Raw genomic sequence first — 24,849 nt, 5'->3', positions numbered from 1 at the left:
CACATATATTTCAGTCTGGCCTCCAATCATCAAGGGGAAAAATTGTGAAATATATATATATATATATATATATATATATATATATGAGGAAAATGAAGCAAATAGAGGTTAATTGACTTGCCCATGGTCATATTGTTAATAAATGTCTGAGGCAGGATTTGATGGATCTAGAGCTCTATCCACTGTGCCACTAGTTGCCTTATTGCATGCCAAACACTGGAGATACAAACAGAAAAGTCAGGCAGCCCTTATTCTCAGGGAGGTCACACTCTATTGAAGAAGAAAATACCTATGGAATGTTTCAGTCAAGACAAATGGAAAGAAAAGCCCATGGTCCTTAGGGTAAGGCAGCAAAGCAGACAATAGGTAAGGTCTCATCTTAAATGTCATTGCCACTGAAAAAATCCTATCAATTCAGATGTTGAACCATTTCATAGTGCCTAGGACTTAGGTGATGGGAACTTTCTTTTCTGGATTTCCAAAAGCTAGGGAGGGAGCACCTGCAGGAGTGGCTGCCAGGCTGCATCTCCAGAGGGGTTATTTCCCAGGATGCTGGTTGGGGGCACTGGACTGGAAGTACCACCATTCCCAAAGCTAAAACGAACATCTCAAGTTCTATAAACTTAATTAGTTTCCTATTACCTCTAAGATCAATACAAACTGCTTTGTTTGGGATTTAAAGTCCTTCACAAATTTTTACAGACCAATCTTTTTAGAGACTTGGGTTGTCTCCACCAGGTTTTGAGAGGAGGTGGTAGTGGTGGTAGTGGTGGCCTGGCACATACTGCCTTCTCTCCCTTCAGGTTGCTTTGCTACTTGAACTAGGCTAGCTTACTAGTTCTATGAGTAGCAATTGGCTGGGATGGCTTTGAGGGCTGGGCTGGAAATAGGATCAGTGTTCAGGGGAGGGGAAAGGAGACTTGCCATTCTTGGGACTCCTCTGCTTATCTGACTGTTGGGGGAAGTTGGTCAGCAGCCCTTGCTACTGGTGATAAGGAAGGGAGGCCCTGTTTTCACAATGATTTTTCCCCTTGATGGCTGGAGGCCAAACTGAAAACAGGGTTGATGTTTTGAAGGAACACAGATAGTCTCAAAACAGTTGGGCTCAGAGTCCTAACATGATGGGAAGATGGTCAAGGTGCTGGTGGTGGCCGGACCTGCCTATTTCTCTTTGAAGGTGTCTTGCTGCTTCAGCTAGGCTGACTTGTCTGCGTTGTGTGTAGCAGCTAGTTGGCTCTCTACTCACAGAAACAACTTCTACTAGTTATGGTTGTGAGATTGAGAGAAATAAGACTGGTGGTAGGGGAAGTTAAGTGGCTCAGTAAATAGAAAGTCAGGGCCAGAGGCAAGAGGCCCTGGCTTCAAATCTGGCCCAACACTTCCTAGCTGTGTGACCCTTACCAATCTCTTATGCCTTAAACAGTGGTTCCCAAACTTTTTTGGCCTACAGCCCCCTTTCCAGAAAAAATATTACTTAGCCCCCTGGAAATTAATTTTTTTAAAATTTTAATAGCAATTAATAAGAAAGATAAATGCACCTGTGGCCATCACCGCCGTCCCTGAATCACTGCAGTACCCACCAGGGGGCGGTAGCGCCCACTTTGGGAATCACTGCCTAAGAACTTATACTTAGTATAAATTCTAAAATAGAAAGTAAGAGTTATTTTTAAAAAGTAGGTCTGGTGGTCTGGAGTGCAGCCACCCCAGAACTTTGGCCCTTATATTTACACATTTAATTATAAAAAAAATCTGAATGTTGATTAGGTACCATTTCTCCTGACTAAACTATAGGATCCTTGAGCTGACAATTTATATTTTTATGGTGTTTCATAGTTTACAAATCAATTTCTGCATATCATCACTATGAAGGAGACAATGCAAATAAGTTATTACAGAATTGTCTCTATTTTATAGATGAAGAAACTAAGACACAAAAAAGTTAAATGACTTGCTAAGGGCTGCACTATTAGCAAGTTTATACAGGATTCAAAATCAAGACCAATCAAGCAATCAATATTTATTAAGTATCTACTACATTATACTAGGTAGGTGCTAAGGATACAAAAACTAGTGGTTTCAAGACTTGTGCATTTTTTACTACAATCACATATTTCTCTATTATCTAGCAGAGTACCTGGCACATAAAAAAAAAAAGTATTTCTGTTTTCACATGCCACCATTTGTTTGGCCATTCTCCAATCTGAGCACATATTATATTTCCAACTTTTGGTTTCCAAAAAAAGAGCTGCTATGAATATTTTGGTATATAATATCTTCTGTCTTGATTTTTCTCAAGTCCAAATTACTTTCTTAAAATGTTTGCACCAATTGATAGCTTCACCAACAAGTAATATCTACCTATACCTCTTGAACTACAATTCTACATCATCATCATCTGTCCACTGGTTATTTTAAATTGGATGGCACATTGGCTTCTCAAATTCACCATATACAAAAAAAGACCCTCGTATCTTTCTCCCTAAAATCCAATCATCTTCCATACTTCCCCATTTCTGCTGAGAATACCACTATCTTGTCCTTTATCCAGATTTGCAACCTTACAGCTATCTTTGACTCTTCATTCTCTTTCCTTCATTCCATACATAGTCAATTGCCAAGTTTTGTGGATTCTACCTCTAGATCACCTCTAATATCTGTCCATGTTCCCCAGTCACCACCCTAGCGTAGAGGCTCAATATTTCTAGCCTACACTACTATAAAAGTTTCTGGTCTTCTATATCTTCCTGCTTGAAGTCTTTTCATCTTAAATATATCCTTCACTTAACTGCCAATACATACCTGAGTATTCCTAAAATACACATCTGACCATGTCCCTTCTCTATTCAATAAATTTAAGTAATTTCCTATTATTTATAGGAGTAAATACAAACATCTTTGTTATTTTAAAGTCTTTCTCAAATTTATCTTTTCAGGTTAATTATATATAATGTCATTTCAGACATACTCTAGTAATGCCAAAGGGGTCTTGGCGTCCTCTACACATGAAATTCCATTTTCCATCTATGAGCCTTTCTACAACATCTGTCCTAATGCCTAGATTCTAGGCCCTAGAATATGCTTCCTATTTAATGGGTCACTTCTTTTGAAACAAATTGGAAGTCTTAAACTAAATTTCAATATACTACACACAGTATAAAAGGTAATGAAGAAATATAACTCGAAATTCTCAATTTCTTTGTCAGTGAGAATAAATACTATTTTCTCACTGATACAATCTCAATTTAAATTAAGTGACTGAAATTGCATTACTTGGGGGCATTTAAATTAGGCAAGATCCAACAAGAATAGTTGCATTAAAGAAAACAGCGTTATGGCGCTGGTGTTTTAGGGAGAGAAAACACTTCCATTTCTGTTGTTGTTCTTATAATTAAATATTTCCTCATTTTAAATGATTAATTTTCTATTTTTATACTAGGCAAAGAACAAATTCTAGGCACTCTGTAGTATTTGAAGGAAAGTGTTTAAATTATGCAGCAGTCAAGTTAAGTTTTTACTTTTATTTTAATGTTATTTTATTTAAGTATTACTTTGAATTGATCTGTCCTCTTTCTAACAGTAGTTTGCAATATCTAAAGGAGGTTATCAAACAGAAAATGAAAATGATAACTAAATTTGTCAAATTCAGAATAGGAAATTCCCTGGTATTATTATCATTATTTCAGCACATAGATAAGAGTATATAATATACTGATAGAAAGTCCCAGGTGAAAATTATCATGGGGATTTCCTTTATTTTGTTCAATTTGTTCTTCATTGGCAGCTGGTATCCATATTACAATTTTTTTCTACCTTTTAAGTCAACATATAATTAACAACAAAAATTCTACTCAATGGAAATAAAAATTTAACTGCTTTAATAAAATAAATATTCTTTATTCAGTTTTTACAACCAAAGAACATCAATGAAAGAAAATTGAACATCAATGTATTGTCTAAAAGAAAATTCTATGCTAGCAACGTCAGAAAGAAAAAAAATATATAGATAGATACATAGATACATCTGGCAAAGTCACATCACAAGGATATTCTTTCTATGAATTTTCTAAACCTTAAAATTTTCTCCCCACATCTGTTTTTATATTCCCTCGACATCACCTTTTGCCTAAATTACTGATAAACTGACTTCTAATTGAACTCCATAACTCAAATCACTCCCTAATCCATCCTCAAGAAAGCTGCCAAAGTGGTTTTCCTAAACTGTAAATCTCACCATAAGACGCTTGTACTCAATAGACTCTAACATTTCCCTATTACATCTATGATCAAAAATAAACTCATTTGATACCACAATTTGTTCAGCTAGTCCCCAACTGATGGAATGCTATTGTGCTCAAAGGAACAATGAACTAGAGGAATTCCATGTGAACTGAAATGACCTCCTTGAACTGATGCAGAGTGAAAGGAGCAGAGCCAGGAGAACATTGTACACAGAGGCGGATACACTGTGGTGAAATTGAATGCAATGGACTTCTCTACTAGCAACAATGATCCAGGACAACTCTGAGGGAATTATGAGAAAGAATACTATTGACATTCAGAGGAAGAACTGTGGAAGCAGAAACATGGAAGAAAAACAACTGCCTGATCACATGGGTAGATGAGGATATAATTAGGGATATTGACTGAAAATGAACACCCTAATGCAAATATCAGTAATATGGAAATTGTTCTTGATCAATGACACATGTAAAACCCAGTGGAATTGTGTGTGGGCTATGGAAGGGGGTGGGAAGAGGGGAATGATAGAACATGAATCCTTAACAATGGAGAAATGTTATAAATTAATAAATAATAACATAATACAATAAACTCATTTGTTTGGCATTTTAAGCTCTTCACAACCTGGTCTCTATCCTTAATAGTTTTATTACACATTATTAGTCCCTATTATTATACATTATTATTATTGTAGAGACAAGGGATATCCCTATGATATCACTTAGCCAGTCAATTTACTATTCACCACCAAATAAAATGCTCAATTTCCTGTCTCTAAGCCTTGGTAATGGCTACCTCCATGTCTGTAATGCTCTCCCCTTCCCCTTTCTAAGTATTTTGGAATCTCTGGATTCCTTTAAAACACACCAGGCCTAGAGAAGAGAGGTCCTATGTTCAAATCTGGCCTCAGATACTTCCTAGCTGTGTGACCCTGGGCAAGTCACTTAACCCCCATTGCCTACCCTTATCACTCTTCTGCCTTAGAACCAATACACAGCATTGATTCCAAGACGGAAAGTAAGGGTTTAAAAAAAAAGAATCAAATTATTATTAGATTCAAGAATACCTTGAATGTATTTGTGGACACTCTGAAAAGCTAAATAAAACTATGGTAAAGGCTAGGGGAGACATTATAGCTATATTTTTATATAGTGAAGTATCTTTAAGTACCAATCTATGTATTCTTCCAATCATAATGTAAGTAATCTGGAGGGAAGAGATTGTTTTTTTTTTATTATCCCTAGCACTTAGTACATGGTGTTCAATAATCATTTAACAAATACATGTTGGTTAATTAATTGAAATGGCATCCCTTTAGCAAGATAAGACAATAACCAAGAGTTTGTATATTAATTAGAATTTAGGGATTAGCTTTTTCTTTAGAGTTGCTGCTTCATTAGGATTCTTGATTACAGAGATAGGCGAATTTGGTTTATCTATTGTTGACAATTTCTATATTGGAGAGGTTTGAAATGTCAAAAGGTAAAGGAGAAAATAACCTCAAGTCCTCCATCTTGTTGGCCACAAGACCCAGAGGGTTCCCTAATATATTTATCACCCACTCACTACAGCAATTCACTATATTCTAAACCTTGTTCATACTTCCTCACACCTCCCGTGGCATTCCTTTCTCCAATTCATTTAGCTAAAGACCTTGGCTACTTTCCTGAAAAAACTGATTTCATAAAGAGCTCCTTCACCCCTGCCTCATGTGAGAGGCCTTCTCCCTGTCAAGTCAAATTCCTCTAAAATGCCTCCATGATTTCTTCCTGTCTTTTCTAGCAGAGTATTCTCATTATCATCAACAGCCTTACTTATCTCCAATCTCTCCCTATCAAGTGGCTGCTTCAACAACAGTTATAGTTAAAAACAAGCCCATTTTTCACTGTCTCCCACTTTAGGAAAATCTTCTTGATAGCTGAGTGAAGAAGGAATAAGAGTGTAGAGAGACTTGATATAGAGATATCAACCAGAAGTCTATTTCAATAGACAACAAGTTGGAAAAAAAGGGAAGATATAGGAAAAATATTGTTAAAGTAAAATCAAGAAGCTGGGTAAGCAGATATGTGAAGTGACTACAAGAGAGAGGCTGAAGATGACATCAAGATTCACAAGCCTAGGTGACTATGAGGATAGCAGTCCCACCAAACCTTAAAAGGAAGACTAGAAGAAGGGAGGGTTTAAGGAGAAAGATAATGTATTTTGATTTGGACGTTAAATTTGAGATGCTTATTGTACATCCAATTTGAGCTAACTAAAAGGCATTTGGGGATGTGAAACTAGAGTTCAAGAGACAGTAGGGATGGACACATAGATTTGGGAATCATCTGGCCAGGGATTTGGATGTTATTTGAGATGCTTATTGTAAGGAAAGCTCCATGCAGAAGGTGAGACTTTAGGGAAACCAGGAAATAGAGATAAGGAGAGAGATACAGAAGACAGGCAATAAAAATGTCTGGAGTCAGTAGATGGAATGTCTTGTTCAAAGAACAGCAAGAACACTGGATTGTAGAGTATGTAGGAGTAAGTTATAGAGCTGTAGAGGATAGAGGATAGGGCATAAAAATATACAGGGATTCAGAATCATGGGGTTAGGGAGGATATGACTGCATGGGAAGTTGCTAATCTTTAAGGAATGAATTCAGGTAGGCTTATCACAAGAGGTTCAGCATTAGTGGTGACCTCTCAGGTTCAGGAACCCCAAGCAGAAGTTCAGTAGAGTTAGAAAACTAATGGGATGCCATTTCTCTCCTTTTCCTATAGACAAGCCAGGTCAGAAATAGGAAGAGGAAGCAGATGGAATGGCATCTCTCCAATCACCTAGGAGCAGGATAAGGGCAGGCTAGAAGATTGGCACTAGAAGGAAACATTTAGTAAATAGTTGGGAAGATCACACTGTAGTTCCATTCATATAGAGATCATAATGGAAATCAGGAGATGAATGAAAACTTCTTAAAGTATTATCATTATTATATGCCAAACTGTGCTATCTAAAATTGCTAGAATTTACTTTTAATTGAGTAATGCTATTTCCTTATTTTCTGAGTGTTCCAGTTTATGAAGATCAAAAAGCTAGAATACTTCCTTAAAAGGTTGATGGGAATGAGAGAATTTAAAATATACTGACAGATTAAAGAGATGTTGCATATTTTGCTTGCAGAAGGGGAAGTGTAAGAAACATGACTGCATAGGTTTATGGTCCTTTGCACCTGGTCCACATTGTTCTCCAGAATGATTGTTATTAGTTCATGGTTCTGCCAGCAATGTTATTAATGTCCCAATTTTCCTACATCCCCTCCAGAACTTATCACTATTCTTTTTGGTCATGTTAATGTATTAAGTAAATTATTTGGGGGAACACAAGTACAGAGTTTAGCCTTGGTATCCCCTGGTGTCAGCATCACTATGAGTGTCAATATGCAACTCGCCACAGAGGGAGGGGCTAGCAGGGTTTAAAATGTGTGCTCTGGAAGGAAAAAGGCCTTTTTATTTTGACTCCTAAACAGACTGACTCCCAGGGTGGATGCTTGGCAAGTGGGTTGCACAGCATAGAGGAGAACATATTGGGCTGAAATCTGGGACCTGATCTTACCTTAAATTAGAAAGGCTGAGATCTTTCTCTACCTCTATCAAACTCTCTCTCTTTACTAATAAATGCTTATAACTCTGGTGCCGACACTCCAGGTGAATTTTTATTTTTAACAATTAGTCAATCTAGTCGGTATGAAATGGCATATCAGAGTTGTTTTAATTTGTATTTCTCTAATCAATAGTGATTTGGAGCATTTTTTCACATGTCTACAGATAGTTTTAATTTCTTCCTCTGAGAACCGCCTGTTCATATCTTCTAACCATTTTTCAACTGGGAATGTCTTATGTTCTTATAAATTTGACTCAGTTCTCTATATATTTGAGAGTCTTTTGTCAGGGATACCTGTTATAAGATTTCCCTAAATTTGTTGTTTCTTATCTAATCTTGGTTGTATTGGTTTCAATTGTTAAAATAAACTTTTTTAATTTAATGTATTCAAAATCATCTGTTTCATTTTTTTGTAATGATCTCTATATCTTGTTTGGTTATAAATTCTTACCTTATACATAAGTTTGACAAGTAAACTTTACATGTTCTTCTAATTTGTTTATGGTGTCACCCTTTATTTCCAGATCAAGTATCAATTTTGACTTTATCCCAGTGTATGGTATAAGATGTTGGTCCACACCTAGTCTCTGCCATACTGCTCTCCAGTTTTTGGCAATTGAGTTCTACCCCCAAATGCATTTGTCTACGAACACTAAGGTGCTACGGGCATTGACTGCCATGTGATGGTTGCTTAAAATATTCCATTGATCCACCACTCTATTTCTTATAGACTGTTTTGATGATTTCCACTTTACAGTGGTATAGATTGAAATGTGTTATAGCCAGGCCTTCTTTCATATTTTTTCTCCATGTATTACCTTGATATTCTTGGCCTTTTCTTTTTCTCATTCTTGCAGATGAACTTTGTTGTTACTTTTTTTTCTAGTTTTTTGAAATGATTTTTGGGTAGTTTGGATGGTTTGGTTGGTATGACACTGGACAGATAAATTAATTTAGGTAGGATTGTCATTTTCACTACACTGGCTTGGCCCATCCATGAGGAATTAATATTTTTCCAGTTGTTTAGGGCTGACTTTATTTGTGTGAAGATTTTGTAATTGTGTTTATATAGTTGCTGGGTTTGTTTTGGTATGACCCCAGGTATTTTATATTGTCTAGAATTATTTTGAATGGAATTTCCTTTTCTTATCATTTGTTACTGGATTTTTTCAGTAGTAAATAGATATGCTGATGATTTGTATGGGTTTATTTTGTATCCTGAAACTTTGCTGAATTAGGTAATAATTTCTGTTAGTTTTTTTTGGTTGATTCTCCAGGATTCTCTAGGCGTACCATCATATCATCTGCAAAGAGTAATAACTTTGTTTCTTATTGCCTATTCTAATTCCTTCAAATTCTTTTCCTACTCTTATTGCTATAGCAAGCATTTCTAGTACAATATTAAATAATAGATCTAATATTGGGCATCCTTGCCATCCTCAATCTTACTGGAAAGAGTCTGCTGGTGGTTTTAGATAGATGCCATTTATCTCTTTAAGGAAGATTCCCTTTATTCCAATGTTTTCTAATGTTTTTATAAGGAATGGATTTTGTATTTTGTCAAATGCTTCTTCTGCATCTATTGAAATAATCATGTGATTTCTGTTGGTTTTCATATGTGGTCAATAATGCTGATGATCAATACTGAACCATATCTGCAGTCCTAATATAAAATCCATCTGATTGTGGCATATGTCTCCTGTGGTAAAATGTTGAAATCTCCTTGCTAGCATTATATTTAAAATGTTTGCACCAATGTTCATTAGGGATCTTGGTCTATAATTTTCTTTCTCCATTTTATCTCTTCCTGTTTAGGTACCAATATCATATTTATTTTTTATTTCACAAAAAGTTTGAAAGGATTTTTTCTTCCACTATTTTTCTAAATAGTTTGTGTAGTATAAGAGTTTGATGCTCTCTGAATATTTGGTAAAATTCATTTGTTAATTCATCTGTCCCCGGAGCATTTTTGTTGGGAGTGCTTTGATAGTTTGATCATTTTCTTTTTTCTGTGATGGGGTTAAGTATTCTATTTCTTTTTTTTTCATTATTATTAATCTAGGTAGTTTATATTTCTATAAGTATTTGTCCATTTCACTTAGATCTTCAGATTTATTGGTATATGGTTGGGCAAAAAACTTCCAACAATTGTTTTAATTTCTTCTCCATTGATTATGATTTCTCCTTTTTCATTTTTGTTACTGGAAATTTGATTTTCTTCTTTTTTTAATTCAAGTTAACCAATAGTTTATTTTTTTCATAAAACTAATTCCTTCCTTGTTGTATTAGTCCATTTTTTTAACTTTGAAATTTATTAATCTCTTCCTTGATTTTCAGAATTTCTAATTTGGTATCTAATTAGGGTTTCTCATTTGTTTTTATTTTCTAGTTTTTCTAGTTGCATGTACAATTCATTTATCTGCTTTTTCTCTAATTTATTAATGTAAGCATTAAGAGATATACATTTCCTTCTAAGTACCACTTTGGTGGCATCCCATAAATTTTGATGTTTTCTTCTCATTGTCATTTTCTTTAGTAAAACTGTTGGCTGTTTCTATGATTTATTCATTGACTCACTTGTACTTTAGGATAAGATTGTTTAGTTTCCAATTAATTTTTAAACTTTCTGCTGCCCTTTTTTGAGTGTAATTTTTATTGCATTATGGTCTGAAAAGTATGTCCGCTTTTCTATATATAGACGTGATGTCTTTATGTTTTATTATGTGGTTGATTTTTGTGAAGGTATCATGTGCTGTTGAAAAAAATGTATATTCCTTTCTATTCCCATTCAGTTTTTTCCAGCTCCAATCTATCATGTGTAAAATCTAAGCATGGTCTATAATTGGGATTACTTTTCAGTACATATATACTTTTCCTTTTAAAAGGGTATGCCCAGGGGCAGCTGGGTAGCTCAGTGGAGAGTCAGGCCTAGAGACAGGAGGTCCTAGGTTCAAACCCGGCCTCAGCCACTTCCCAGCTGTGTGACCCTGGGCAAGTCACTTGACCCCCATTGCCCACCCTTATCAATCTTCCACCTATGAGACAATACTCCGAAGTACAAGGGTTTAAAAAAAAAAAAAAAAAAGGGTATGCCCAGGGGCAGCTAGGTGGTTCAATGGATCAAGTGACAGCCCTAAAGACAAGAGGCGCTGAATTCAAATCTGATCTCAAACATGTCTTACCTGTGTGATTCTGGATAAGTCACTTAAGCCCCATTGCCTAGCCCTTATTACTCCACTGCCTTGGAACCAATAGGCAGTATTGATTTTAAGAAAGAAAGGGTCTTAAAAAAGGGAGGTATGTCTCATAGTTGGACGAATAGTACATTCAAAGTAATTATTGTCTCTCCCTCTTCCCTTCTTTCCCCATCAATTTAATTTATTGCTTTCTTTCTGTCTCTAGATCTGGTTATCCACTGAGCCACCCAGCTGCCCCCCTGCTGCTTTCTTTCTGGACCTCATCACTATTCAATATTTTAGAGTTTATTACAGAATGCTTAGAAAGGAGGTGATAGCAACATATGAAGATAAAGACTAATAGAGCCAATATTAGCAGTAAGATCTAATATCAACATCTTCTAGGGCAAATTAGTAGATTTGATCTAACCTTTGTGGGACATTCTATCACAAACTATAGGCTTTGTCTAAGGGATGTCTGCATTAGGGGCATTATTAGCATATTAAACAGTGTTCTCTATCTGAAACTTGAAAAAGAGCTGATTGTTGGAGATTATTCAGTTTATCTAAGTTAATATAGTCAGGGAGAGCAGAACACTCTACATGGTAAGGAAAGCAAGGGAGTATAAGAGAGAGTATAAGATCCCTGACTTACGCAAATCAGGGTGGGTGAAAAGCAATCAAACATAGTAGCTTAGTGTTCTCCAAGCCTTCAAAAATCAACTACTATGCTAAGTACTAAGGATTTCTTCTGTGAACAAAACTACTGTGAAAACTGGAAAACAATTTGACAGAAATTAGGTGTAGATAAAAATTTTATGCTACATATCAAAATAAGCTTCAAATGATCCTAAACATAAAAAGGACAGAATACTTATTTTTTTAAATTCAGAATATTTTTCCATGGTTATGTGATTCATAATTTTCCCCACCTTCTTCCCTCCCCTCTCTCAGAGCTGACAAGCAATTCCACTGGGTTATACATGTATCATTGATCAAAACCTATTTCCTTGTTATTCATATTTTTAATAGAGTGATTTTTTAACATCAAAACCCTAATCATATCCCCGTCAAACCATGTGATTCTGCTTTTCTGTTCTGACAGTTCAATCTCTGGATGTAGATAGTGTTCTTTCTCATAAGTTCCTCTGGACTGTCCTGGGTCATTGCATTGCTGCTAGTAGAGAAGTCCATTACATTCAATTGTGCCACAGTGTACCAGTCTCTGTGTACAATGTTCTTCTGGTTCTGCTCTGCTCCTTTCACTCTGCATCAATTCCTGGAGATCACACCAGTTCACATGGGATTCCTCCAGTTCATTATGCCTTTCAGTACAATAGTATTCCATCACCAGCATATACCACAATTTGTCCAGCCATTCCCCAATTAAAGGGCATCCCCTCATTTTCCAATTTTTTGCCACCACAAAGAGCATGACTATAAATAATTTTGTACAAGTATTTTTCCTTATTATCTCTTTGAGGTACAAACCCAACAATGGTATGTCTGGATTAAAGGGCAGCCAGTCTTTTAAAGACCTTTGCGCATAATTCCAAATTGCCCTCCAGAATGGTTAGACCAATTTACAACTCTACCAGCAGAGTAATGGAGGACAGATTATTTTAAAAAGAGAAGAGGCAAATGGGAGAAAGTATATTATACAAGTATGGTTAAGGAGATGAGCCTTAAGCAAAGAGGGGATAGATGATCATACAAGATATAATAAACAATTTCCATTACATAAAGTTAAAATGTTTCACATAAAAATAACAATAGCTAACATTTATATAGTGCTTTCTATATGCAAGGAATTGTGCTAAAGTATTTCATAATTATTATCCCCATTTTACAATTGAGGAAACTGAGGCAAACAGAGTTTAAGTGAATTGCCTAGGTCACACAACTAGTAAGAGTCTGAGTCTGGATTTGAATTCAGGTCTCAGTGCTCTATTCTCTATGCCACTTAGCTACCTTAAACATAGACAAAAATTAATGGTGAAAAAAGGCAAGCTGTTAATGAGGGTGAGGAGGAATCTTTGAAGCAAATCTCTCTGAGAAAGAGCTGTTATGCAAGACATAAAGAGAGTACATACATGTATGTGCATGTGTGTGAATGTGTATAACAAGAAACATTCCTTATCAGATAAGTGATGAAAGGATATGAACAGTTTTCAAAAGAAGAATTTCAGGCTAACAAAAAGCCTGTGAAATAATGCTTCAAATCAAATAACAAGAGGAAATAAATAGAATACAAATTAAAAGCTATGTTGAGATTTTATTTCATATCTGTCAGATTGGGAATAATGACAAAAGATGAAAATAACAAATGGCTATAAGGAGATAAACACACTAGTAATTTATACTAGAAAAGTCATCATGCCGGGACCCAGCATTTCTATCACTAGGGAAAGTCCCCAAGGGATCAAACATAAAGAGAAAAGTCTCATAGAAGAAAAATCTTCATAGTCGCATTTTTTTTTGGCAATAACTGAAAATAAAGTAGATTGTTAGGGGACGATTGAAATAATAGAATCAGATGAATTTGGTTTTTTCCCCCCTTTTACTAGAAACTGCTTTACTGTAATGTATAAGAGAGCCTTCAGCATAGAAGGAAAGATCTTAGTCAATTTGACCCCTGGCTTTGCTTTCGATCATTTCTTTTTTTCTTTTTCCTTTTACTTACATGTGTTTTGTTTTTACACTACAAATATTTACAAATTACTCTCATTTCATGAGAGATCTCTTTGTACAAAGTAAAACAATTAATAATACAATGACTTCATCTGAGAGTGTATGCAACATTTCACATCTGTAGCACTGCCAGATACCTATTTTTAAAAGTTAACAGAAACCACTATCTACCCCATTGGAAAAAAAGAAAAAAAAAGTCTTGTAACAAATATGCAGTCAAACAAAACAAGACAAACACATGTATATTTATATATGTCTCCCACTGTCTAAATGAATCACTTCTCTGTCATGAAAAACACATTTCATCAAGGGTTCTCAGCACCCATGTGGTCACTGTATTGATTGTGGTTCTTACAGCTTTCAAATTTGTTTATTTTTACAGTGTTGTTACTGTATAAATTATTCTCCTAGTTCTGCTAACTTCATTCTTCTCTAGTTTATAAAAGTCCTCAAAACTTTTCATTTTTACAATATTGATATTACAGTAATAAATGGTTCTTCTGTTTCTGTTTACTTACTCTCTATCAGTTTATAAGTCTTTCCTTTTCTCTTTAAAATCATCTATTTCTTCATTTCTTACAGTTCAATGGTGTTCTATCACATCATATATCATAATTCATTTAGCTGTTCCTCAACTAAGTTTCCAGTTTTTTGCCTACACAACAATTGCTGTTATAAGTATTTCTGAACATAAAGGACTATTTCCTCTTTTTCCGGTCTCTTTGTAATACAGGTCCAGCAATGGTAGCTAGGTCAAAAAGCATGTGCTAGTTAGTGACTTTTTTGGGTAAAATTCCAAATGAGTTTCCAGAATGTTTATACTCATTTACAGATCTACATCATTATCAATATACTTTTTATGCTAAAGCTCCTCTAAAACTTATTATTATCCCTTTGTTGCCATAATCACCACTCTGATGAATGTAAGGTAGAATTACTCAGAATTATTTTAATAGACATTTCTCTAATTAGTAGTGATTTGGAACATTTTTTTCATATAGCAATTCAGAGCCTTTATTTCTTCCACTGAGAATTGTCTTGTTCATATCCTAAAGACAACTTACCAAAAAGGTTCTTTTTCTTATGATAAATTTTAATCGGCCCCTTATATATCTTAAAAATCTATGAACATGAGGCAGCTGGGTGGTTCAGTGGATTGAGAGAGAGGCCCAGAGATGGGAAGCCCTGGGTTCAAATCTGGCCGCAGATGCTTCCTAGCTGTGTGACCCTGGACAAGTCACTTGACTCCCCATTGCCTACCCCTAACCACTCTTCTGCCTTGGAACCAAAACACAGCACTGATTCTAAGATGGAAGGTAAGAGTTATAAAAATAAAACAAAACACCAAAAAACCTACTTTGAAGGGGCAGGTAGGTAGCACAGTGTAGAGTTCCAGGTCTAGAGACAAGAGGACATGGGTTCAAATTTGGCTTCAGACACTTCTAAGCTGTGTTACCCATTGCAAGTCACTTAATCCCAATTACCTAGCCCTTACTACTCTTCTGCCTTAGAACCAATACACAGTATTGACTCTAAGATAGAAGGTAAGTTGGTTTTTTTTAATCTATGACATAAACAGAATATTATTTTGCCAAGGAAATGATAAGCAGAATGGAGAAGCATAGAGGAGAGTCAGGAATATTTGGGTTCCAGTCTTGCTTTTGACATGCTAGACAGGACCATGAGCTAGTAACTGAAGCAGCTATCTAAGACTGTAAGTTACAGATGGGTTGGTGATCTAGATTGAGAGAGGTACTAGGAATTTCCTGCACTGATGAAATCTCAGGTCTAGACTAAAATAAGAAAAAATAATGACCACAAGTTATTCAGAAAAATTTGGAGAAACTAGTATGAAATGATACAAAGTAAAATAAACCAGAAAAACACTTTAGATGATTCTTCTTATAATGTGAAGGAAAATAACAAAGAAAAGACTTCAGAATTCTGAAATCTTTAGGAACAATAAAGAGATTTCCATGAAGCATGACTCCCAGCTGTTATCACAGAGACAGTTGACTACTGGTGCTGAATTAGGAATATACTGCCAAAATTGGAGAATGGTTTGATTTTGCGGGGTGGGAGGGGGGTGTTAACTGTACTTCTATGAAAAGATGAAAGGTAGGTATTGGGAAGTAATGGTGATGTAAAAGAAAGAACACTGATAATATCTTTTTAAATAAAAATGAAATTTAAAAAAGAGAATAGTTGGGTACTGTTCCTTTGATAAATTAAATCAAAATTTTCATTCCACTTCAAATTTATGTTAAATGAAAATAACTTGTACAACGGAATCAAAGGATTGAAAACTGGAAGGACTTTACAGGTTATTTTTTTTTTTTAATTTTGTTTTAACATGCAAAAAAAATGAAGCATGGAAAGACAGTTACTTTGTGACCTCTTCCTTGTGGTATTTTATGTACTGATAGAAATCCATCTCCAGTATTATTCCTAACTACACAATAAGTTTCCTGAATGAAACAAATATATCATCTACATTTGCATTTTGTGCAAAAATGGGATTAACTCTACCCTGCCCATCTTTAGATTTAATCACCAAAAGTGTGTACATCCCACTTATACCTGAATGGGGGAGGTCTGTATACCACATGAGCAAAATTGCATGACAAATCAGAATTGACTGACTGCCCTTTGCGCAGTCCTAAGCAAAGTTTAAGCTGTAATTGGTACATGTAAAGTGGGAGGAAGGCACAGGAAGTGATGCAAAAGAAGCACTTTTAAAAAGGAGCTACAACTTCTTGCGATCACTTCTTCGGAGTTCTAAGCTCAAGTTGGAGACTCTCTTTTACCTTGAACTGAATCCTGGAGGAAATCTGGCTGAGGACCTTGGACTAATTTCTTTTTGAACTACCATGTGGGTGAGTGAAAAAGACTGACTCCTTCCTGGATTTTCTGAAGAGACTATTCTCAGGAGAGGCCTCCCCTCTTGGGAGAGGCTTCATGGTTGAAGCCCTTGCTTTATTCATCACCAGGTCCTTGGCTCAGATTGAGGCCCATCCAAGATAAGGACAAATTAGCCCTGCCTGGGTTGAGTCAGGGGCCAGAGAAAAATACTTAGTGTATTAGGTTACATATCTTGCCCTATCCTCTCTCTGATTTTCTTACTTTCACTTTCTCTTCCTATTTGTAAATAGACTACCATAAAACTCATTCTGACTTGAGTCTTTCGTTTGGAATTAAGTACTTAATTCCTGGCAACCCTACTCTCATATATTCAGTCCAACCATAATTGCTACCCTTTTACATTTGAGAGAGCCTTTTATTATATTACACATATATAATATATTATAGTATGTATATGCATATATATATATATATATATATACCATTTTATATGAAACATCATTAAACGTATGTAAAAACATTCATTTCCCTATTCCCTTTTTTTCTGGTACTAAGCACAGTGCCTGGTACACAGTAGGCACTTAAAATGTTTATTGACTGATTAGCTTCATTTTTTCTTCCCTCCCAAAAAATAAATGCAAAAAAGGAAGAGGAAAAGTTTGAACTCTAACTATAAATTTCATTCACATTTTTTTGTAAAGTTGCTACTATGATTTCTAACATTAACTTATGTTTCTACAAGTAAGCTTCTCTCCTATATCCTGTTCTCTTTGCTGTATATATTCTTTCACTTGGTGATTATATCTTCCTTGGGTTCATTTATCGTCTTTTTTGCACATAACCCTCAAATCTTAATTTTTCTCTGGAATGTCAATTACATATTAGATCTAATTGTCAGCTGTATATTAAACCCTGAATGTCCTACAGGTATCTCAATCTCAACAATGCCAAAATGGAGTTAATTCTATTTCCCCCAAAACTTCTCACTCTTCCAAATATTTTTAATTCTCTTGATAGTGCTATCAGTCTTCCAGTTGGCCAGATTTGCAATCTCAAAGTCATCTTAGTTCTTCTTTCTCCCTCTATTACTCCATATTCAATCAATTGCCAAATTTTATCAATTCTACTCCCACAACATCTCTCCTATTTGTCTTAATTTCTCCACTCACAGTTTGTGCCCTAGTTCACACACTCACTTGGATTATTACAATAGATTCCATATAGCTGCCAAAATGATATTATTAAAATATAAATCTGATTATATGATCATATCACCCAGGCTTCACTCCCTCTTGAGAAATCTGGGATTCCCTATAGCCATCTATGATAAAATGAAAAATCCTTGGTTTTTCATTTTAAAACCTCAACACTGTGGGTGCTACCCACCTTTTCAAATATTTCATATTAAGAGACAGCTCCAAATCTTATATAGAGCTCAGAGACTATCTAGTGCATCCCTCTAATTTAAAATATAAAGAAAGCACAACCTAGAGAAGGAAATGATTTGACTAAGGCCACTTCCCTTCATGCATTCAATCTTTGTTGCCTGTGAGTTATTCCTCATCTATGATATTCCAAATTTCACAACTGTGGATATTTGCAATGTACTCTCTCTCTCTTCAAAAAATAATTCAGATGATTCTCCCAGGAAGAATTTTCTGATTCCTCCAGTTATTAATACTCTCTCCTTCTTAAAATTACTTTATTTTGTATTTATTTGCTTGTGTAACTGTTAAATGTAATTAAATAGCTTTCATTAAACATCTTATATTTTACAGTAATGTTTATCACCCCCTCTAAAACAAAACCTGGGCCCAATATAAATTTGTTACATAATCTCAACAGGGATCCCTCTTTTATATCTCCCTAAAAGATTCACTTTTCCACTCACCACAGTGCCTTTTCAAAAAATATATATTCCTTTTCAAACCTTGCAAGAGAACCTTGCCTCATATTTCACTGAAAAAACTAAGGCTCCTAATTAAGAACTCCACCTCCTTAGATTTAAAGACAAGATGTCATGTTCTTCAAGCCCTCCTTGTGAAGGGCCTGACTGTGCTACTTCCAAATCTTTCTTTTTTACTAACTTCCCAATTATTGTCATGGCTTCCAGTTGCCCAGGCTTACAACCTACATGTCACCTTCAACACTTCACTCTCCCTCAGCTCCCATTTACAATCTGTTGCTAAGGCCTTCATAAAGTGTTACTTTCTAATATACCTCCTTCTTTCTTCTGACACTATTACCATCCTATTACAAGCTCTCATTATCTTAAGCTTGGATTACTACAATAGCCTGATGGTTGGCATCTCTACCTCAAAGTTTCTCCCCACTGCTACTCATCCTCCACTTTTCTGAAACCTGATCTTCCTGAAATTTACGTTTCACCACAACACCCCCAACCCCAATTCAATCAACTGCAATGGCTCTCTCTTACTGCCAAGATAAAACATAAAACCCTCTCTTGGGCATTTAAAGATCTTAATAAATTTTCTTCCTTCCCCAGAAGAAAGTTTCTCATGAGAAGACTGAAAAAGGATGAATATTTTTGATAAAAACACTATGATAAGTGGGATAGCAAGTTGATTATAGAGAGGTCTGTCAACTGTAAAGGTTCATGAAAATCTCCCCTTTCACCCTGCCTAATCTTCTTAACATTGTAATCTCCTCCACAATACCTAGATCTAATAATATTGGCCTCTTTGCTAAACTTCAATTTAATGATACTGGCCTCCTCACTACCAAACAATTCATCTCTCAACTCTAGACATTTTCACTGGCTATTTCCTATACCTGGAATTCTTTCTTTCATCACTTCTACCTCTTAGCCTTCCTGATTTCCTTCATATAGCAGCTAACATCTCACCTATAAGACATCTTTCCTAGTCCTTATTTTTAGTTTCCCTCTGCGATTAGCTCCGATTTATCCATGGGTCTCAGTTTCTTCATTTCTGTAAAATGAGAAGGTTGCAAACAAATGATAGTTCAGATCTATAATGGCTCCATAGCTATAATCCTACAAGTTCTGAGACAATGTTCTTTCCATTATACTATGCTAATTTTAAAGTTTTAATCTTTTCCCCACAGATTTTATTTCCCAAACTTTTGTACATTTAACTTGCTTTCTGCCAGACCATATGTTTAGTAAAAAAATTATCCAGCTTCATTCATCTAAATAAATTTATCAAATATCATTTATTAAAATAATTACTCTGTAATTTAACTTATTTTTAAAATGTATATATTATTTTGTAATATTTGTATATGCAGTCTCCCTTGCTAGAATGTAATATCTTTAAGGGCAGGAGTTGTTTAATTTATGATTTTTTATTATTATTCCCAGTGTCTTGCAAACAATAGATGCTTTACCTAATGAATACTTGTTGCTTGATAGGTCAACCTTCTAAAAAAAGTTTGATAGAAGACAACAATAGGTGGAGTAATGATCACTGGAAAGAAAGTGCTAATTAAGAGGAAGGTGCATCTTCAATGGTATATAGAAATGGAACCTTTTCTTGCTAAAGAGCATTAACAATCAATTTAAATTAAATGAAAGGACTATTTCACTGAAAATACTAAAGGAAATATTGCATTAAAATTGAGGTTTTTTAAAAAAATAATTTTTTTAAATTTAAAGATGTTCTAGAAAGGACATTACTGACTTATTTGTCATTTAAAGATTCCACTTATCTGCAGAACTGGAAAATACTTCTCTTAGTAAACATAATTTTAAAAAATTACTAGTTTTCCCTTTTAAAAAAGAAAAGAAGGAAGGAAAAAGGGGGAAAGGAAGCAGAGAGGATGAAGGGAGAAAAGGGGAAAGAAGACGAAGAGAGAATGAAGGAGCATAAAATAAAAGGGAAGGAGAAAGAAAAAGAGGAAGAGAAGAGCTTTACCCTAGGGTAAAGCTTCATGAAATTAGGGTTATTGCCTACATGTTCCTCCTGCTTTATTATGAGCAAACCTCCATTAAAAAGGAAAGCAAGGGATGAGGGGAATAGGAAGAAATTCCAATTCCCAGATAATCTGGCCTTCAGTTTATATCACAACTAACATCTAAAGATCACTAAGTTCAACTAAATGCCTTGGTCCTTGAAGTTAAAACATATTATCTTTATAAACAGGAAAAAGGCAAATTCCCTAGCACATTTAAAAACCACAAAAGAATTACAATAACATCGACCATCTGAGAACAACAGATTATAGAACACTGCTACAATGAAAGAAACTAAATTTAAGAACATACAGTAGAAAATATATAATTCATGTAAGTCTAAAGTCAAAGCAAAGGTTTCTTTAAAATTGCAAAACATTTGAAATTGTGAAACTTGGGCTCTTTGTTAAATAGACAAGAGCTTCCTTAATCCTTTTTTAAGATCTCAACATTAGTGAAAATGCTTATATGTAAAAGTCTATTTCAAAATATGAAACCATATCATAAAGCACAAATAAAGACATGAAGTTAATATTTGCCTAACATTACACAACTCTTTTTCATAGTATGAAAATGAAACAGACAGTGAGAAAGTAGGACCATAAAAAGGACTTGCTTCACCTATAACTCCTAAAGAGATAAATCTGTACCCCATTACCAAGGAGTGAAGGTTCAATAAGGAGAAAGATAGGAACAGAAATTATGATTCTACAGATTCACAGAAGTCTAGAGAAAGAAACTCCCTCTATCAGTCCAAGCCAGAATCCCCTCTGCAACTTAGTTTAATAGAGTTCCCTCTAGCTTAGCCTACTGCAATAGCCTACTAACCAATCTCCCTTTCTCAAGTGTCACCACACTCCTTCCTTATTTCTTTCTACTTAATTCTCCTGTCTATACCACCATGCTTCAGCTACCTAACTATGCTCCTGGGGGCTTCTGTTTTAGGTGCAAGGGCTTCACAACAATCATGCCTCATTATCTGAACTTAGAGACTCCTAGATACCTCCCCCACTTCAGTTCCCTATTTATGTGTTATCTTCCTCCATTAAAATTTAAGCTCCTTGAGGACAGGAACTGCCGTTCTTTTTACTTGTACATATTATCACATAAGCACCATGCCCAACACAGAAATCTAGGCTTAGCACAGTACTTGGCATAAATATCTTCTGACTGGCTCCAATTCATGCTCTATTCAGCTGCCAAGGTGGTTTTGTTTTTGTTTTGTTTTGTTTTCTCCTCCAGTAGTCCTCTATAACCTTCTGGATCAAATACGAACCATTCTGTTTGTCATTTCATAACTTGGCCTCATTCTACCTTCCTAGACTTCTTATACTTTACATTCCTTTATGACCCCTATAATCTAGCTACATTTTGGTATACTTGTAATTCCTTGAATATGATACTTCATTACTCCTATTCTATGACTTTTCACTAGATGTTATCCATGCTTGTAAAGCTCTTCCTCTTCATCTCCATCTCTTAGCTTCTCTTTCAATTCTTCCAAGATGCAGTTCTAACCCTACCTTGTGTATATACCATTTCAGGTTCTTTCTCCCCATTCACCACAAACACATATATACAAGTTCCTTCTGAGATTATGTTCCATTTACTCTGTGTATAGATTTTATGTAGATAGCTACTTATATGTTTTCTTCCTCATTAGAATGTGAGTTTTTTGAGGGCAGAGATATTTTTCACCTCTGTGTCTCTCCAATATTTAACATAGTGCCTACAAGACAGTAAGCAATAAACAAATACTAGCTATTAATAATTTTTCCTTGATTGACCACTTAAAAACTGTCAAAATACAAATATAAAGGAGAAATTATTTTTTTCTCTCTCTTTTTTTAAACCCTTACTTTCCTTCTTGGAGTCAATACCATGTATTGGCTCCAAGGCAGAAGAGTGGTAAGGGTAGGCAATGGGGGTCAAATGACTTGCCCAGGGTCACACAGCTGGGAAGTGTCCGAGGCCAGATTTGAACCTAGGACCTCCCGTCTCTAGGCTTGGCTTTCAATACACTGAGCTACCCAGCTGCCCGCGAGGGATTATTTTTCTAAACGGGAAAAAAGCAAGCTGAAGAATTTTCTTAAGAAGTTTTTGGCTTTTTAGATATCAATGGATATGAAATGAAAAGAAGAAGGGACACAAAAATGTAGTAGAAGAACTGGTTCAAAAGGCAGCAGCAAATTGAGTAACTGGTCTCACAAAGTCACAGAGATCTGCAAATTCTGTAGCTGAGATAATACTGAGAATATTATGGTTATGAATATAAATAGCAAGTATCTTTCAGTGTCCAATTTTGTCCTGAAAAGTTTATATACTTTTAACTTTTATATACTTATAACTTTTCAAAACACTTACATTGCTTCTTCACTTCTCTCAGTTGTTTTCGAAACTGCACAAGTCTGTCATCTTTTTTCAAGTCTTCTTCTGTGTTGCTGCTTTTTAAAGTCATTAATTTCTCTTCAACTAATGCCTTTAGATCTGGTGTTAGATTTAAGTAATCTTTATCTTTTACCTGGAAACAAAAGAATAAAATATATTTTGATATGTATTTTTGATATATATGTTTGATAACAAAGACTAAAATGACCTATCCCCAAAAAACACATTTATAAAAACTGAGTCGATTGGCACATAATTTTTTAAAAAAATGCTCCATTCTGATTCATGAATTTAACCAAAGAATGAAGCTTATTTGGCTTCACTGTCTTATTAATAAGTTTATATAAATATCTACCTGGTTAGTCAGTCAATAAATATTTATTAAAAATCTACTTTGAGGGGGTAGCTGGGTGACTCAGTAGATTGAGAGACAGGTCCAGAGATGGGAGATCCTAGGTTCAAATCTGGCTGCAGACACTTCCTAGCTATGTGACCCTGGGCAAGTCACTTGACTCCCATTGCCTAGTCCTAACCATTCTTCTGCCTTGGAATCAAAACACAATATTGATTCTAAGATGGAAGGTAAGAGTTAAAAAAAAAAACAACATACAAAAAAAACCTACTTTGAAGGGGCAGGTAGGTAGTACAGTGTAGAGTGCCAGGTCTGGAGTCAAGAAGACCTGGGTTCAAATGACACTTCTAAGCTGTGTTACCCATTGCAAGTCACTTAACCCCAATCACCTAGCTCTTGTTGCTCTTTTGTCTTAGAATAAAACCTACTGAGTCAATGTGCTAAATTTACTAGGGATATAAAAAAAGGTAAAAGACAATTCCTGCTCTTGAGGAACTCATAATCTAATAGGAGAGACAACACATAAATAACTATGTACAAACGAACTATAGATATAGGATATTGGAAATAATCACCAGAGAAAAGGCATTAGAAATAAGAGGGATCAAGAAAGGCTTCTAGTGTAAGGTAGAACTTTAGCCAGGAGTTGAAGGAAACCAGGAAGCAGAAAAAGAGGAGAGAATTCTAGGTATGGGGGACAGTTAGTAAAAACACCAGGAATTGGGAGATGTTATCATAGATGTATGAGAACTGCAAGAGGTTCAGACTGCAAAGATATATGTGGGGAGTAGGGAAGGGAAAGTATAAGAAGACTAGAAAGTAGGGGAAGGGCAAGTTATGATAGAATTTGAATACTAAATGGAAGATTTTACATTTGATTTTGAAGGTGATAGGGAGCCATTACAATTTATTTGGGGGTAAGGAGATGGGGTGGAGATGGTCTGACAGTTATACTTAAGATGATGACTTTGTTAGCTGAATGGGAGATATTCCAGTGGGGAAGAGATTTGTGGCAGTAAACTTTTGTAATAGTATAGGCTTGAGGCAGCAAGGGCATGTACTAAGGGTGGTAAGAAGAGAGAAAAAAACATACTTAAAAAGATGTTGTGACAGTGAAGTTGAGAGGGCTTTGCAAGAGAATGGATATGGCAGGGAATGAAAGATGGTAAAGAGTAGAGGATGACACCTAAGTTGCAAGACTAGGGGACCAAGAGGATAGTGATATGCAGAACAGTAAAAGGGAAGTTTAGAAGTAGGGGAGGGTTTAAGGGGAAATATAATGAATTGCTTTGGATATGTTGATTTTAAGATATCTAGAGGACTTCTGGTTTGAGATATTTAAAAGGCAACTACAGATGCAATACTAAAAGTCAGCAAAAATGGTTAGGGCTGGATTAGTAGAGAATTATCAGCATAAACATGATAATTTAATCCATGGGAGCTGATAAAATCATCAAGTAAGAGTATACATAGAGAAGGGTAGGGACACCCATGTAGGACACCCATGATTTGTAGTTATAACCTAGATAAAGATTCAACATAGGGTTGGAGGCAGCTGGGTAGCTCA

The 24,849-nt window shown here is 35.3% G+C and overlaps 1 protein-coding gene across 1 annotated transcript in view; it reads right to left on the bottom strand.

Annotated features, from left to right (window-relative positions):
* NSMCE2 (NSE2 (MMS21) homolog, SMC5-SMC6 complex SUMO ligase) overlaps nt 1-24,849 on the bottom strand; it is a 260,060-nt gene that overhangs the window by 138,107 nt on the left and 97,104 nt on the right. The window contains exon 4 of the mRNA XM_044669158.1: nt 22,907-23,063. Within this exon, the coding sequence (XP_044525093.1) occupies nt 22,907-23,063 (157 nt within the window). The remainder of the gene's footprint in view (nt 1-22,906; nt 23,064-24,849) is intronic.

This window comes from Gracilinanus agilis, chromosome 1 (genome assembly GCF_016433145.1).
Source record: "Gracilinanus agilis isolate LMUSP501 chromosome 1, AgileGrace, whole genome shotgun sequence".
NCBI classification, from domain to species: Eukaryota; Metazoa; Chordata; class Mammalia; order Didelphimorphia; family Didelphidae; genus Gracilinanus; species Gracilinanus agilis.
Note: the sequence above shows the minus strand (reverse complement) of the source record. Positions and strands in the feature narration are given on the sequence as shown.